At 42.6% G+C, this 15,769-nt stretch overlaps 1 protein-coding gene across 2 annotated transcripts in view; it reads left to right on the top strand.

Moving 5' to 3' along the window:
• MAP9 (microtubule associated protein 9) overlaps nt 1–15,769 on the top strand; it is a 470,608-nt gene that overhangs the window by 55,738 nt on the left and 399,101 nt on the right. For both annotated transcript variants that reach the window (XM_069631321.1, XM_069631320.1), the window contains exon 2: nt 4,383–4,582. In XM_069631321.1, the coding sequence (XP_069487422.1) occupies nt 4,505–4,582 (78 nt within the window). In that variant the 5' untranslated portion in view covers nt 4,383–4,504. The remainder of the gene's footprint in view (nt 1–4,382; nt 4,583–15,769) is intronic.

Below are 15,769 nucleotides of genomic sequence, written 5' to 3'. Positions count from 1 at the left end.
ATTTCCAACCAATATCTATCAAGGTTGATCTCTTGGTGGTTTGACATGCGCTGCATTGTCCACACGGTGTGTGACCAATGGTCCCACTTGATTCCACAGTGTATTAGAAGGCTGTTCTGCGGGCTCTCTATATGTATTGATAAGAGAGTCCCGTAGGTTTCGTCTTCTCTTGATGGCAAATCTGGGCATCTCTATCCATGACTGGCCCATGTTCAATATTGGTCACAGTTTTAGCACCTCTTTCTTGATTTTGTCTGTGAAGGGGGGGGAGTAAGGACTGCTGCGATGACATCACTGGTTGCAGCTCTTATTCCGTGTTCCAAAGTTACATCTCTAGGAATGTTTTTTTTTTTTTTTTGCTCGCTTGACCGTGTTCTTCGGGTACCCCCGAGTCATTCATTTTCCTGCCAGCCTGTTGGATTGCTCTTCATAGTCATCCAAGGTACAGCAATTCCTTCTATATCTAAGGAACTGACCAAAGGGGAGGTTGTTCCTCAGATTTTAAGGGTAGTAACTGTTGTACAGGAGCAATTAATTGCAGTCTGTTGGTTTATTAAAGACTGTACTTTTTAGTATCCCCCTTTGAAGCCTTCATAGTTAGGTCCGGAAAACACACATAGTCTCTACTATTGGCAGCAGTGAATGCCGGGAAACTGTTTTGTAAGTTTATTAAATTCATAAATGCCATTAGTTCTTGTTTGTCTCTGTCAAAGTTCATCAGAATGTCATCGATGTATCGTGACCATGGGCTGATCTTGTCACTAAATGGATTGTTTTCACTGTAGATGGCTTTTCTTCAAAATCTGCCACATACAGTTTTGCAAGACTGGGCACAAAGATAGCACCCATTACAGTTCCTGATATCTGTTCAAAAAACTCCTTTTCATAAATGAAGTAGTTTTTGGTTAATTAAATTTCAGCTAATTGCATGATGAAAGTCACTTGTATCGTTACTTGAGGTTCCATGTGTCTTAATACGTTGTCAATGACCTTTAGAGGAGCTATTTCGGGAATCTTAGTATTTAGCGACTCGATGTCTAAAGTCACTAGAATCTGTTGTTGGGGGATAAAAGGCCAATCTTTTATCAGGCATAGAACTGCTGTAGTATCTTTGAGATATGATTTCATTTTGACAATCTCTGGTTTGAGGAAATAGGCTAAAGACTGTGAAAGAGGCTCAAGAATATACCCTATCCCAGAGAGGATGGGTCTGCCTGGTGGTGGGTTCTTCCCTATGTGGATCTTAGGTAAAGCATAAAATCCTGGGCACTTGGATGTGGATGGTATCGCAAATTCACCTTCCTTGCTGCTGATTTACCCTTCAACGAGTGCCTTTTCAATAATTAGAGTGATCAGTTGTCTTATTTTCTCTGTCGTGTTGCTGCCTAGTTGTCTATAGCTCTTGTGATCTCCCAAAAGGTCATTCACCATCTTCTGGTATTTGATAGTATCAATTATCACCGTGGCCTGCCTTTATCCACCACTTTTATCACTTTGCGTGCCATCTATCCCCTTCTGGAGAAATTATTAAAACCCAGTATATGGACCTTTTTCTAGTTCATCCTGCTTCTTGAAGAGGGCTTTCTCAAACGTTAAAAAATAGAATGCTTGACCTGTCGCTGTTTGTGTGAAAATAGCTAGGGTATAAGCCAGGTCTAGTACACACCCATAGTCCCCCAGTCTGTTTTCTTTCCCAATGTGAGGCAGGCCTTGAGCCTGTGGATGTCTTTGATGGAGAATATCTTGAGGTTGATCTGTGTGTCATCTGTGTGTTAATGTGAATGTTGTGTGGTGCAAGGAGGGTTCTGAGTAGTTCCATGTAAAGATTGAAGATCACGGGGGAGAGGATGGATCTTATGGAACTTCACAGGTGATGGATAGAGTTGGTGATCTGGAAGAATCCATTTGTACGAACTGTTGGTGATTTGCCAGGTGGGATTTTATCCATCTGAGGACTCTCTCGCTGATCCCCATGCTGTAATGTAGATTGCTGGTGAGTATCTGGTGGTCTAATGTGTCAAATGCTGCTGAGAGGTCAACGAGAACTAGGAGGCAAGGATAACCATCATCAAGGATTTAAAGTGCATTGTTGATCACCTTAATGGTAGGTATTTCTGTACCTCATCTGAGTCTGAAGCCAGATCGGTAGGACTGAAGGAGGTTATTGGCTTCAATGTGTTGGAGGAGTTGTGTGGTTACTGCCTTCTCAAGGATTTTACCCAGCAAGGGAAGATGGGTTATGTGGCGGTAGTTGCTGAGATCATCAGGGTCCAGTGTTGGTTTCTTAAGTGGGAGGATTTGTCTGGTCTTGAGGGTAAGGGAAAGGTGCCTTGAGGTAGGGAGCTGTTGATGATTGTCAGGTAAGGGAAGAGTGCTTCATTCAGAAGGTTCTTGACTGCAGATTCAGGGAAAATGTCGTCTGCATAAAATTTGACCTTAAGGGGTTGCTAAGGTGGCAGTGAGGTCTTCCATAGTTAGTGTCTTGAATGCTGTCCAGATAGTTGTGGTTTTGTGAGATGGAATGTATAGTGTGCGTCAGTTGTGGCGTTGGTGGTTGTGTTGGTGGATCATGTTTATCTTGATGAAGAAAGAGTTGATGGCAGTGAATTGTTCGATTGAGTTTGCTACAGGTGGGTCGGGCAGTGGGTTGATGCAGTGCTTGATGGCTTTGAAGAGGGCTCTGTTTTCATTGTTGTCCTTGGCTATGGTGTTTTGGTAGTAGTTGGCGTTGACATTGTTGATCAGTCGCCTGCGTGTAGCACTGAGTTCCTTGAACAGAGCCAGGTCGGATGCACTTAAGGTTTTTTGCCAATTGTTTCCTTGTTTTCTGATGGTTCGTTTCTTGAGGTTGAGTTCTTGAGTATTCCAGGGTGCTAAAGATTGAGGCTTGAGGGTGTGCCGTTTCACTGGTGAATGGTAGTTGTTGTTTGTGAGGGCGGTGTTGAGTTCTTGGAGAAGCAAGCTGCAGTCCTGGTACGTCAGAGGAACATCAGTCCATGTGAGGTGGAGTTTGGTGAGGTCTTCTGTGATAGCATCCACTGGAAAGTTCATGAAGGATCTTCCAGCCATCACCGCTTTTGATTTGCTTTAGTCAGCCCAAATCGGATGGGTATGCGGAGATGTGGGGCCTGTGCCTGCTGGGCCTAGAAACGTGGGTGAGTTTGCTGCAATGTGGGGTCCATGGTGTTGCTGAGGAACGGCATGTTGGCTATGAGTGGTGATGGTAGGAATGGGCTTTTGGGAGAGAGTGGTGAAAAACATATGCAGGGAGCCTACCTGCTGTTAAAAGGGTCAGGGATTCTGGTCCTGGGTCATCCCGATCTGTACAGGTCCAAACAGGAATTGTCCTTTTCTTCGTCTGCCCTTCATTTCGGATGCCAGGCGAAAGACACACTTGGTCTAAGAGTTAAGAACAGAAAGGAAGAGGCAGGCCTAAGAAGGTGGGTGGGGCTTAGGCCACGTGACCTAGATCCTCTTTCACCTGCATACCAGCTGCAAATGAAAAGAGGCTTGAGTACTGCTTAAATATAAGGAAAAGGGATGGAAAAACAAGAAGACACCAACAGATTAGCAGTGATTGACAGTGGGTGGGGCTTAGGCCAGATGACCTAGATCCACTTGCACCTGCTCACATGCTAATTATGTTAGTTCTTGGCATATTCAAATGTTTTTATAATGAACTGAACATGAAAATAAACATCTAATAAATTAAAAAGAAACAAACACAGTGAATGCAATAAACAGAGGATTTGTTCCTTGACAAACCACCATTCTCATACTGGGAGAAAATCTACCATACAACAGGGCACTCCAATGGTTTTGATGTCTTTTGATTCTACATCTTATGCATTTAACTGCCACTCTGGTACGGATTAAAAGAAATACGTCTGTTGACCAGGTTGAATGAGGTAACAAAAGAGAAATGGCCAGACAGTTCCTTTAGAAATGTCAACAGTATTTATTCAGACATTAAACAAGAGAATGCAAATATCCATAAAAGATTTAGAAAATAGGAGTGATCTAAACAGGGGAGTAAATGGCAGAAGAAAACCACTACTTTGATTTTACTGTTTATTCTCTCTCACCAATACATGAGGGTAAGCCCCCCCTCATCAGAATACCGCAAAGGCAAAGGGCTTCATCCACAAAGCAAAGTACAATGGGCAGAATAGAGGTCATAGGAAAAAGGAATGAACCCAAAGGAGGAGGGTGCACTAATAAGAACAGAGTATTGTAACAGGAGTCAACTAACTAGACTGTGTCAAGCATTTGTTTGCTATGCCTTATCAACATTTACTGCTTTATGCATGCACAATGTTTCTAGCAACCTTTCTATGTCGAAAACAATTTGCTTTAATAATCCTTTATCTGTTCATGTTTAGATCTTGATCAGAAGCTTATCTTTGGAAGAACATTGTATTTCATCAAGGTGTGGTGACAAAGCAGAAGCATCTCTGAACAAGTGTCAATCTGAGAAGAGGGCTTATCAGTTTCCACCAGCAGTATGTCTGATGATGAAAATGCCAGCACTACTTTAGCCTATATAAAGAATCCAAAGTCCTCCAGAAGAACCTCATTTCAGGTATAACTATTGAGTTATTTTTCAATTGTCTTTAATGATCCAAAATTTGGATAATGTTTATTATTCAATAGCTGACTGCTACAGTGAAATCCTACTTCTAGGAATGCATATCATGCACAATTTTCTTTAATGTCATATGAGTAAGAGAAGGTGACACTTTTCTATAAGCTGTGCATTGTTGTATTCTTGTAAGCTTTTTTTTGTTCTGATAGAATTTTTCAGAAACAGGTAGGAGGCTTTGAGAAGCGAACTTAGTGGTATACAAAGTCTACACTTAAGTCTAACCAAACTCTGAATGGTACGATGGCTGAGGTGCAAGGTTCAGACACAGAAAGCATTAGGCTTGACATGAAGGACAGCAACGACTGTTAACTAACATAGGTTCACACAGGTAATTAAAAACATATTTGTATTCAACTAGAGGTTGCATCATGTAAAATAATATAAACATATGGGACACAGTTATTAGAACATATACACTGTACAAGTCCTAACAGTGTGGAGAAATGATGTTTTGCATAAAACTCACAAGCCTTTTTTAAATGTTATTGTTTAATGTGCAAACCTTGCTTGAGAGCAGCAAAGCGCTGTACAACATGTGGGTAACCAACGTTTGGCCTCTTAACAGTAGTGCAGTACTGTGAGTTGCAGTTGGTGCATCCATTGGGATTAGTCCTTGGTTAGGTGTTATTGAAAAAGCCATGTTTTGAGAGATTTGTGATACTGGAGAATTGTGGTTGCATTCCGTGCCGATATCATGATCGAGTTCCAGAGGGGTTGGGTGCATGACAAGAGAAAGATTGTTTGGAGGTCCTCTCCTTGTGGACGAGTTGTGATTCGATCCGGATGGTCGATTTTCTGAGCGAGGAGCGTGTGCCATCACATATGTGGAGCTTAGCTGCAGGTACGCTGGTGCGCTACTCGTGACTGCTTTGTAGGTGATACATGCAGACTTAAACACTATCCTGGCATGGCGAGGAAGCCATTCAATTTTGTAATGTAGCTTTATAAATTGTAAGGCACTCAGTACACAAAAAGTCTTCAGAAGACCAGCCCTAATCTTCCCAGTTTCCGTGTTAGCCGTTGGTGAGTAACCCTAATTGAACAAGTAGATATAGCTGGTCTAACATACATGCATGCTTATGGTTGGACTGGCCCGATCATAGGTTTCAGTGAGCTCTAAAAGGTGGCTGGAAATGGGTCAAACGTTGAAGCTAGTGTATATCAGTGTTTAAGTTTAAAAAGTGTTCAAACATCAGTGTACCAGCTAAAGGAAATGTAGGCTAGAAGCCCTTATGTTCTAAGGGACAGTGGACAGGACATATTTGTCCAGACTCCACCGCCTTTGGCCTGTAACATTTACTTTTACTGATAAGGCTTTATGTCAAATGCATTATTATGGGCTTAAGGCGATTCAAGAGATAAACACTTTCTCAGCCCCTAGTCTCTGAAGAAAGTGGAGAAAACTCACTGCTGGCAATATGGAATAACGCAGGACAGCTGGAATTGCTCGTTTTTCAGCTGTAGAGGGCTGTGGTCACTGGTTCAAGATGTCTTCCAGTGGGTAGGTCAGACTTGTGGTGAGGCAATGGATGAAGAAATCTTGAATACTGATTGCATGGCACAGGAGGGCCCATCAGGAGCAGCACACAGGAGCAAATATTGTGACAGCCACAGACCTGATCGGCAGGCATTAATTATTGGGTGGATTTTGTGTTCCAGCAAGCCCTTTCTCAAGGAAATATAACAGCAGGTTGACAAGGTCCCAGTTGGACTGACGGGGTACTAACAGCATTACCAGCCCACATGCTATCAGCTGCAGGATAGTGCAGTCCAGTCCCAGCTGGGATCAGGCCAAATACAGAACTCACATGACCAGACCTTAAGAAAATTAGTTGCTGGAGAGGCCTGCCCAGGTAGCCATTGAAGGGTGATTGTCCTCCGCCCTGTCTGGAAACCAACAGCATTTCCAAAATGGCAATGATAAATTAGTGACTCATTGGAATCAATATGATGCCTGCTCATTTGCCTACTTCCCTCCATGAGGGGCTTTGAGTGACCTCCAGACTACACTATCCACAGCCAGTGCTTATCTTACAGCGAGGTTGGGACATCTGGGTATAGTATATGTACCGACTTTTGTGTTCTACACTTTGATCGGACAGTCTGGCAAGGCACTTTAAGCTAGGTACTTTTATTCCACTTATCAAAGACCTCTCTCACATAAATCCCAAGAAAGCACGTGGGCCATACATCTCTCACTATCCTACTGCCCGCTTTGCAAAACTACCCACAGACGTTGCTCCTGGATGCCTATTCAAGTAACCAGCGTTAAATATCCCCAATGCATGTTGCATCCTAGAAACATCCCCACACGCAAGCTGACTCTGCAAAGACATATATACCTTATGTACGTACCTAATCCAACTAAAGTCTTGGGCACACGTATTCAATATGTATGCTACACTATGAGTACTGTATCGCAAGCGGCACTATCTATACTATCTACGACTCTCTGCCAGTTCTTTAAATAGTTACCCACTGTACCCTCCACTTTTAAACCGTATGACATGTGTTGTGCATCTATGAACACCACTGTATTTGTTTTGCACTGCCTCAGTTCTTGTTGGCACTAGGCCACTGTGATTGTCCGCCTTAGTTCATATTGGCACTAGGCCACTGTCACTGATTGCCTCAGTTCATGCTAGCTCTAGGCCACTGTCATTGATTGCCTCAGTTCATGCTAGCATTAGGCCACTGTGATTGATTGCCTTAGTTGATATTGGCACTAGGCAACTGTGATCGATTAACACTGCTGTAGCCTATTCTATATTAGCCTATTGTAACTGATTTGCAGTACTCTAGCCTCATCTCGGTAACACCAACACCGCGACATGTCGCCTAAACTGCCCTGCTCTCATGTCATACCACCCACACCATTCCCCCTGCATTTCATACAGGCATACCAAACCCACACACCGCGATTGCCACATCTGCTCCCATCTCTGCACCTAGCCGCTCCACTACAATGCCCAAGCCATCACTAGAAGTACAGGCCCTTATATACCCCATACACCTCTACCTCAGAAACTATAGGCTAGGTACCCGTTCTGCCCACATCTCAGCTACTCAAGAAAAAGTACCCAGGAAAGCAACCTCATCGCTCGCCCTCACATGCCACCACCTCTATACCTAAAACCCTAGGCACCACCGCCAATAAAAACATTGTCCCCACTAAAAATAGGTAACCACCTCACCACCCAAATCTAATGTGCTCTCATCAATGCACGATCTATGTCGGCCCATGCCACAGAGATTCATGACCTCATCACAGACTTAGATCTAGACGTCATAGCTATCACAGAGACCTGGTTACACAAAGCCTCCGGATCAGCCATCTGCCAAACCCTACCACTAGGTTACATAATCTTCTGCCAAAATAGAATTTTCAACAAAGGAGGAGGTGTCGCCCTCATCTCTAGACAAACAAAACTTGCTACTGCAGACAATTTTGATGCTTTATCAGTGAAAATATCCTTCTCACCAGATGACACTATACACAACATGTAGTCTACCACCCTCCATCCCCCCTCTCGATTGCCAAGCCAACATCACACACCTCATGGTTGACAACCTAAAAACGAATACAAGAGCCATCCTCCTAGGTGACCTAAATCTCGGCTTCAAAGATCCTAAAGACAAGAAAGGTAAAGCCCTCGCCAAAGCTCTCCTTGAACTAGGCTTTATCCAACTAGTCTACAATCCGACTCATATCAAAGGTCATATATTAAATTGGATAGCTGATCACAATTGTGCTGCTGGCATCAGCTCTGACACGTCACTTCCCTGGGCCAACCACCATCTACTATACTTCCTTATACCCACCAAAATTAGAGGTAAACTGAGCTTCTCTAATCCCACTGCTATGGCTAGGTCAAAAAACTACTCTCCAAATACAGAATTCTGCCTCTCCTTGAAGCCTCAGCTCTAGCACATCCAACCTCAAAAAACCCTATAGAACTAGTAGAGCTCCACAACGCCATGCTCAAAGAGGCACTAGACGCTGTGGCCCCACTTGGGAAAAAAAGAACAAAGCATATCCTACATGCCAACTCCCGGTTCACCCAAGAACCTCTAGATATACGAGCCGCCAAACAGGTAGCACTGACTGTATGGCAAGCAAGTCCCTCGGTGTCCAAAAGAGACATTTACCTGGCAATTGTTAAACAATACAAACATTCTATCCCTACAACCAAAGCATCTGCCTACAACACTAGAACTGAGAAAGCTCACTCCCAGTCAAGAGTTGTTTGCCATCTTTAATGAACTTGTCATCCCCCTACCTCTACACAACCAACAGAGAAAGATGAAACATGGTATAATAACATTCAACATGCCATTTTAGACAAAATCCAAACACTCCAGAATAAAATCAAGACACAATTCAACAACCTGCCAAAGGTTGCATCACCTAAATCAAAGCCCTCTGTCACCATGCCACCTTCCGTTTGCTCACATGGCACAAACAAACCTAAACCCTTTGCCTTCAGGGATGTAACCATACCTGAAGTCCTACTGATTATGAAGCACATGAAACCATTGCTCTGTAAGGGTGATGTCTGACCAGCCAGCCTAGTTAAAGACTGTGCGGCAGCACTGGCCCCTTTTATCACCACCTTTATTAATGCCTCCTTTGCTTTGAGTATCGTCCCACCCTCCCTCAAGGAAGCTTGGGTTCGACCGTTGCTAAAAAAAACCTGCCCTTGACCCAAACTCCCCCAGCAACTACCGACCAATCACCACTGTTCCGGTCTTGTTGAAAATTCTGGACAAGGTGGCATATCTGCAGATCCATTCTTACCTTGAAGCACAAGATATTCTCGGTAAAAGACAATCTTGCTTTCATCCTCGTCTCGGCACAGAGTCCGCTCTGCTTGATCTTAAAAATCAGGTTCTTGAATCCATGGACAACGGAAAGTCTTCACTCCTCCTACTCCTCGACCTCTCAGCTGCCTTCGACTTGGTCGACCACAAGATCTTGTGCAAACACCTTTCGTACACCCACATTTCTCCCAAGAAGCCACTACCTGGGTTACGTCCTTCTTGGAGGGGTGAGCCATGAGGGTCTTCTCTGACCAGGCATCATCCACTCCATCCCCCATTGGGTGTTGAGTGCCACAAGGATTCTGCACATCCCCTACTCTCTATAATCTTTTCACACTACCCCTGGTTAACGACCTAAAAGAGTTCGGCATAGCTTTTACCAACTATGCTGACGATCCAAAAGTTCTCCTCCGCTATCAGGTGACTATGAACGAGACGTCAACACTCAGCAGAAGACATATGCCTTCATCTAGGCCTGAATGGCAGCTAACGGCCTATGTCTCAACGGGGAAAAAACTGAAATTCTATTGGTAGGCCCCAAAGAGGCACTGAACAAAGTAGACAACAAATACAGCTTCTGCAACATTGAGAACATTGTAATCACAGTCTCTGCTGCAGTAAAAACCCTGGGTGTATACTTGGACTCTACCTTATCAATGTATAGTCAAGTTAACGCCATCTCATAATCTGCTGCTCTCACAACAAAAATCATTAATGCAGTGAAACCTCATCTATCACCAAAGAACTGCCTCAACATAGCGAGAGCCACCATTGGCGTGAAGCTGTATTACTGCAACATCCTCCTCCTAGGCACTTCTACCAATCACATGAACAAATTGCAAAATAATGCTCTTAGAGCGGCGCTAAATTCTCTAGGAGAGAGCATATCTCCCAGGCTTTGTCCCGGAAGTTCTGCTTGTACTCGTGTTTCCACCTTGCTCAGAGTGTGTCTTTGGGTTCTGCCTTTTACTCGTGTGAGGAGTGCTAATTGATATCAGGTGCTTGCACTTGCAGTCAAGTGCCTGACTTTTCCGGAACTTATTAGCGGGACATGTCCAGTATGATGTGTGAAAGTTAATGTTACTTTCCGTTACCCTCTTCTCGGCCCAGTGTTTGTAAAAAGGGGGTGGGGGCTGGGACCTCGTAGAATCCTAAAGAATAGTAGGGGTTAGGTAAACAAAAGAGGGGGGGATACCGCAACTCACCATCAGGGTTCATCACCCCTTCTCCCCGAAGACCTCTCTCCCAGGTGCTCCTCCCGCACTCCTCCACCCCCAGGAACTGGATCCAAAAGAGCGTGTCCTGGCCACCTGGATGCCAAGTCCCCAAGGACTAGCGGGCGAGACACCCTTTGGTTTCTCACAGCCTCTAGAGACTTGCTCACTCCAATATTGTATAGACCTCATACACTATTAACTGTCCAATACTTGGCTCTTGAAGATGTATTTATAATTACATTTATAACGCGCACAAACCCCAGAGGCATCTTGGTGCTGTTGGGTATTCTGTGTATATTTGGGGCCTGGCGGTATTTTCTTACCGCCGAAAAATAATTTAGCAACAATCACTCCTTGTATTCAGATTGGGTTATGTTTAATAATAATACAGTGGATATGCATTATTTCAGAACACAGACATGCGTGGTTGGTATGCATGGTTGGTATGCGTGGTTGGTGGTATTTTTGGTGAGCATAATTCCTTTGTTTTATTTGTGGCCCCAATATCCAGAACCCCTTATTTTTGTTTAGATTTTTCGTGTAATCACTAGAGAGACCTCAGGCTTGCATTTCAGGAACACCACATTTTCATTTTTAGTGTGCCACCATGGGCAATTTCTCGCTGTCTTATCTATGGCAGTGAACTATCATGCGGTATTTATCACCAACTTATTTACGTCTGGTGAGCTATGTCCAGGGCCTCCCTTTCTGCCGACTCATAGACAGACTACAACACACACAGTTAGTTATAATTGCTCATACTGAATGACATTGTGCACACAGCTGCAGCCAAATCTTATTTTTAGCTACCTTAAAAATGACAATTGCACTGTCTAAACATCTCCCCACATCATCAGCACTGTATTGATAAATGCACAAATGAAAGATAAAATAAAATACACCACCCGTCTGCTTTCAGATATTTTTGTGTATTATAAAAGTTGCATTTAAACACAACCTCACTCTTTTACAGAAATAAATGAAATAGCACAGTAACAGCATTATTTGTGATACACTAAGAAGAGAGTGGCGGGGAACAAGAATTCAATTTGCAACATTAAACACGTGGTTAAAGCACAGGGATCTCCTTTCCTACACTGACTGAATATTTCCGCACACACTCAGCCCCCACACTTCAGCGAGATAATTACCAGGCTTATTCAGCATGTAACTTCTTTGGCTGTTCGCCTTCTGGAGGGGTTCACCCAGCAAGGACAAGCATTTGCTGTCACTCAAACTGGGACTTGTTGACTGGGAATCCAAGTCTCTGCAACCAAGTTGAATCTGCTTTAGGAATCAGGCATCCCCAGCTATCAACTCAGTCCTTCTCCGAGCTGTGTCAAGATGTCTCTCCCTAGCTTCTTCCTCGAGATTATACAAGAAAACTCTGGTTACCTCCTACCAAAGGATCCTAACCAATAAAATCCTATCATGCCCTAACCACCCTCTGCACACAATGGCTTGGCTTATACAGTTGCAACTGTAACCAAACTGATTTCCTGCTTATCCAAGGTCTTTGCTTCCTGCAGTTACTGTGGACAGAACAGCAGAGCAGAAAGAGAAAAAAAAACTGAATGTGCATTTAAATAATGACTTTCCGAGCCTGTCATTTTCCATTCATGTTGCACTGGAGACCACATTATTATTAGTGGGTTATGATCAGGTTAGTTTTTTAATTTTCAAATGTGTCTCTTGCAACATAGGCATTTCAGGTGAAAAATAGTGCGCATTTTGAATGTACAAATGTGTTCTTTTAACTGTGAAAAAAATGATTTGCATTTTATATGTAAAAATCGTTTTTGACTGAATAACCTGCCCTCACTTATATGTCCATGTTACACTGGCAACACATAGCTTGAAACAATTGCATCATAGCAATGCACCAAACCCATGCAGTGATACTGCATAAAAAAAATAAATTAAAAAAAAACATGCTACACATTGATCCTGTGCAGTAGTGCTGTACTCTGTGTTGTAACACGCTAAATAACCTTACATACCGTCCTTTTTTTTTTTTTTAGAACTTGGCTACAATCCAGGCCAATTTTTTAAAAAAACAAGTTTGCCCCCCATCCTTCTTTTAAAATGCATGTGTATTGGGATATCTTTCTCTTCCTGACGTAGCTACCAAAATCAGCAACATTTTCTTTTTTACTGATAGCACAATCAACCAACCACCCATGATTAGCACCAGGACAGCCACACCCACTATTGAGCATTCTCCCCAGGTTCCCCAATTAAATCTTTCCACTTCTATTATCCCCAGATTACTAATTGTAATATTGTTTTTCTCAGATTCATTTTTATAACATGTTTTTCTTTGTGATTCAATAAAAACTCCACATCCAGATCTATTGGAAAAGTGTCCCTTTGAAAAAAATCAATATTTTCCACTTGGCTTTCCCAAATATCGTTTGTTACATGAAATAATGTTAACCCTCCAACTGACACAAATGTATCCTTTGGAACCTGGAAATAAAAAACATTATATTTCACCTGTTTAACCACGTATGTTCCATGGTTCAAATGTACTACTGTCATGTTCTTTAAGCAGGTGCTGACCAACCATTTACCTCTGACCATCTTAGCCTGTGCCAGTTCTTCACTCCCCATATTGCTAATAATCACCTCACATCCTTCTGATATACCTGGGTCAGATTTCAAACCACAAATAGCATCTGTGGCATCAGGAACAAACGGTTTACCTGGACACATATAATTTTGTTCTTTAAATTTGACACATGTTTCCAAATTTGGTATTAAATAAATTTCAGGCTCCCATGACTGAAATGCCACCACTTCTGGAGTCTTAATCTTAATAAATTTGTCCTCTTGCCAAAATCCTACGTTGTGTACCCACTTTGTTTGATAAATAAGTTCAGGAGCTACATATGGTATGCATAGTAGAAATCCAAATTCCAACCTTTCCAGGTCCACATATAATGGCATCGCATTACCCATTTCAAATGCAATTTTTACCTGTACTACATCAATTTCCCTCCTGGTCAATCTTTCCATCATTTGATTAACAATATCCTGCGAAACAAAATACAAGGGGATATGTCCTTGAATCAATCGTGAAACTGCAGTTTGAACTTCTCTCATATAATTCGTTAATAGTCTATCAACAGGACTCATTGGGCCTCATTCCGAGTATGGCGGTAAGGGATAGCGGCCACCGCTAACGAGAGCGGTGGCGGTAATCCCTTACCGCCATACTCCGAGTTCCCTTAGCGCCATGGTGCTTTTAACACCTGCTTTTAGCAGGCGTTAAATACCATGGCGCTAAGGGACCTTGATGTTAATTACGCCACCGTAATTTACGGTGGCGTAATTGACGCCTTCCCCACTCCCATTATGCCCTATGGGGCAAGAATGGGAATGGGGAAGGGTAAATGGGGATTGGGGAATTACCGCCCCGCCAACCTTGGAATGGGGCGGTAATTCCGCCAACCACCAAGGCGCTGCCGGTCCGGGTACGGCGTCAACCAAGGCGTTAATAGCGCCATTGGTTAGCGCCGTACTCGGAATGAGGCCCATTATGTTCAATATTGCCTTTAAAGTTCTGTCATGCTTAATAATTAGCTTCGTTGCCCGTTGCATCACATCCGCTTGTTCATTTAGAATGATTGCAGTGTCATTTATGAATCTTACTTGTTCATCCAGTCCCCCTCTAATCCCATCTAATGTTTTTTGTATTATTTCTAGGTCAATACTCAGTTGTTGCGCTTTAGTACTCAGTGTTCCTACCGAAATAGCATTGGCTGTTGATATTGTGGTACCTATTATGGCTCCAACTATAGACATTACCAATGATATCGCGAGCATCATCGCACCTCTCTTTCCTCCCCTCTTCTTAATGTCTGCTGAATTCACAAATGTTTTCTCCAATTGCATCAATATATCTCTTATCGACTGCTTAGCGTCCTCTTTTCTTATTTCCAGCCACTCTTTAGTCTGTTCAATTTTAATGCCGGTATTGTTCAAATGTTTTTCAATCAAAATCTCAGGATTCAATGGTATGTAGATATTTTGGAAAATCATCCTTCTATCACTCATGATGAATCCTGGTGCCTCTTCCACCGCGATACCAGATGCTGGTCCAAGTTCAATGACATCCTGTGCTTCTGAATTCTTGAAGATCCCTCCAAATATCATTATCATGAAACATATTGTTGGTGTCATCTTCAATGCTGATTGCTTTGCAGCCTTGGTATTCACCCCCCCTCGGGGCTTTCCCGGAATCCGTCCACGTGGGCTCCAGGACTCCATCGTCTCCCGTGACCTCCGGTATAAATAGTTAATGTTCTAAACCAAAATAGAAAAGAAACAGATTAAGTATATAGCACAATACTTACTTCACCCTTTTGCCAAAAATAAAACATTTTTTTTTTCTGAACATTTTTTTTTTCTGAAATTAAATACAGGTTAAAAAGAAAATTAACATACATGAAACAACATTTTAAATTCAATGCATTTTCATTCTGCATACCAATCCCATAAGCTTCCATTATACATATTTTTTTATTTATTATTATTTTTTTAAAAATTTTATATATATTTACATATATTACAGTGTGTATGTGCCATTATAATAATCAACTTTTTAACTTCTCTGTCACTGCCTCCTGACTGTACCCATTTATTTTATCTTTTTGTGCTCAAGGGACTTTCTGTTGTATTGTGTGCATCAGTGGGCAGTAGCCCCAGGGCTTTCTGTTTACATGCTCAAGCTGCCTGATCTCGTGTCTGGGATGGCATGGCTTGATCTGATTTACATGGACAAACTGCTCTATCGCTGTTTCACCTTCATTCTTCAAAATTTTATAAACTACAGGAGAGATCTTATCTATAATTCGAAATGGCCCCTGCCAGGCTGCTAGAAATTTAGAATTTTTCTGTTTACTTTTTCCAAAATGAAACTTGTACACCTGATCCCCTACACTGTATTCTCTCACTGATGTTCTTTTATCGTAGTATGTCTTAGCACTGTCAGCAGCCCTTTCCAGATTTCTCTGCACAAAAGCAAATGCATGTTGCAAATGCTTCCTCAGTTCATCAATGTACTCATGAACTGTGGATGCAC

Source organism: Ambystoma mexicanum, chromosome 6q (genome assembly GCF_040938575.1).
Source record: "Ambystoma mexicanum isolate Mex_15411 chromosome 6q, UKY_AmexF1_1, whole genome shotgun sequence".
NCBI classification, from domain to species: domain Eukaryota; kingdom Metazoa; phylum Chordata; class Amphibia; order Caudata; family Ambystomatidae; genus Ambystoma; species Ambystoma mexicanum.
The sequence above is the reverse complement of the archived record's forward strand: the minus strand, read 5'-3'. Positions and strand labels throughout refer to the sequence as shown.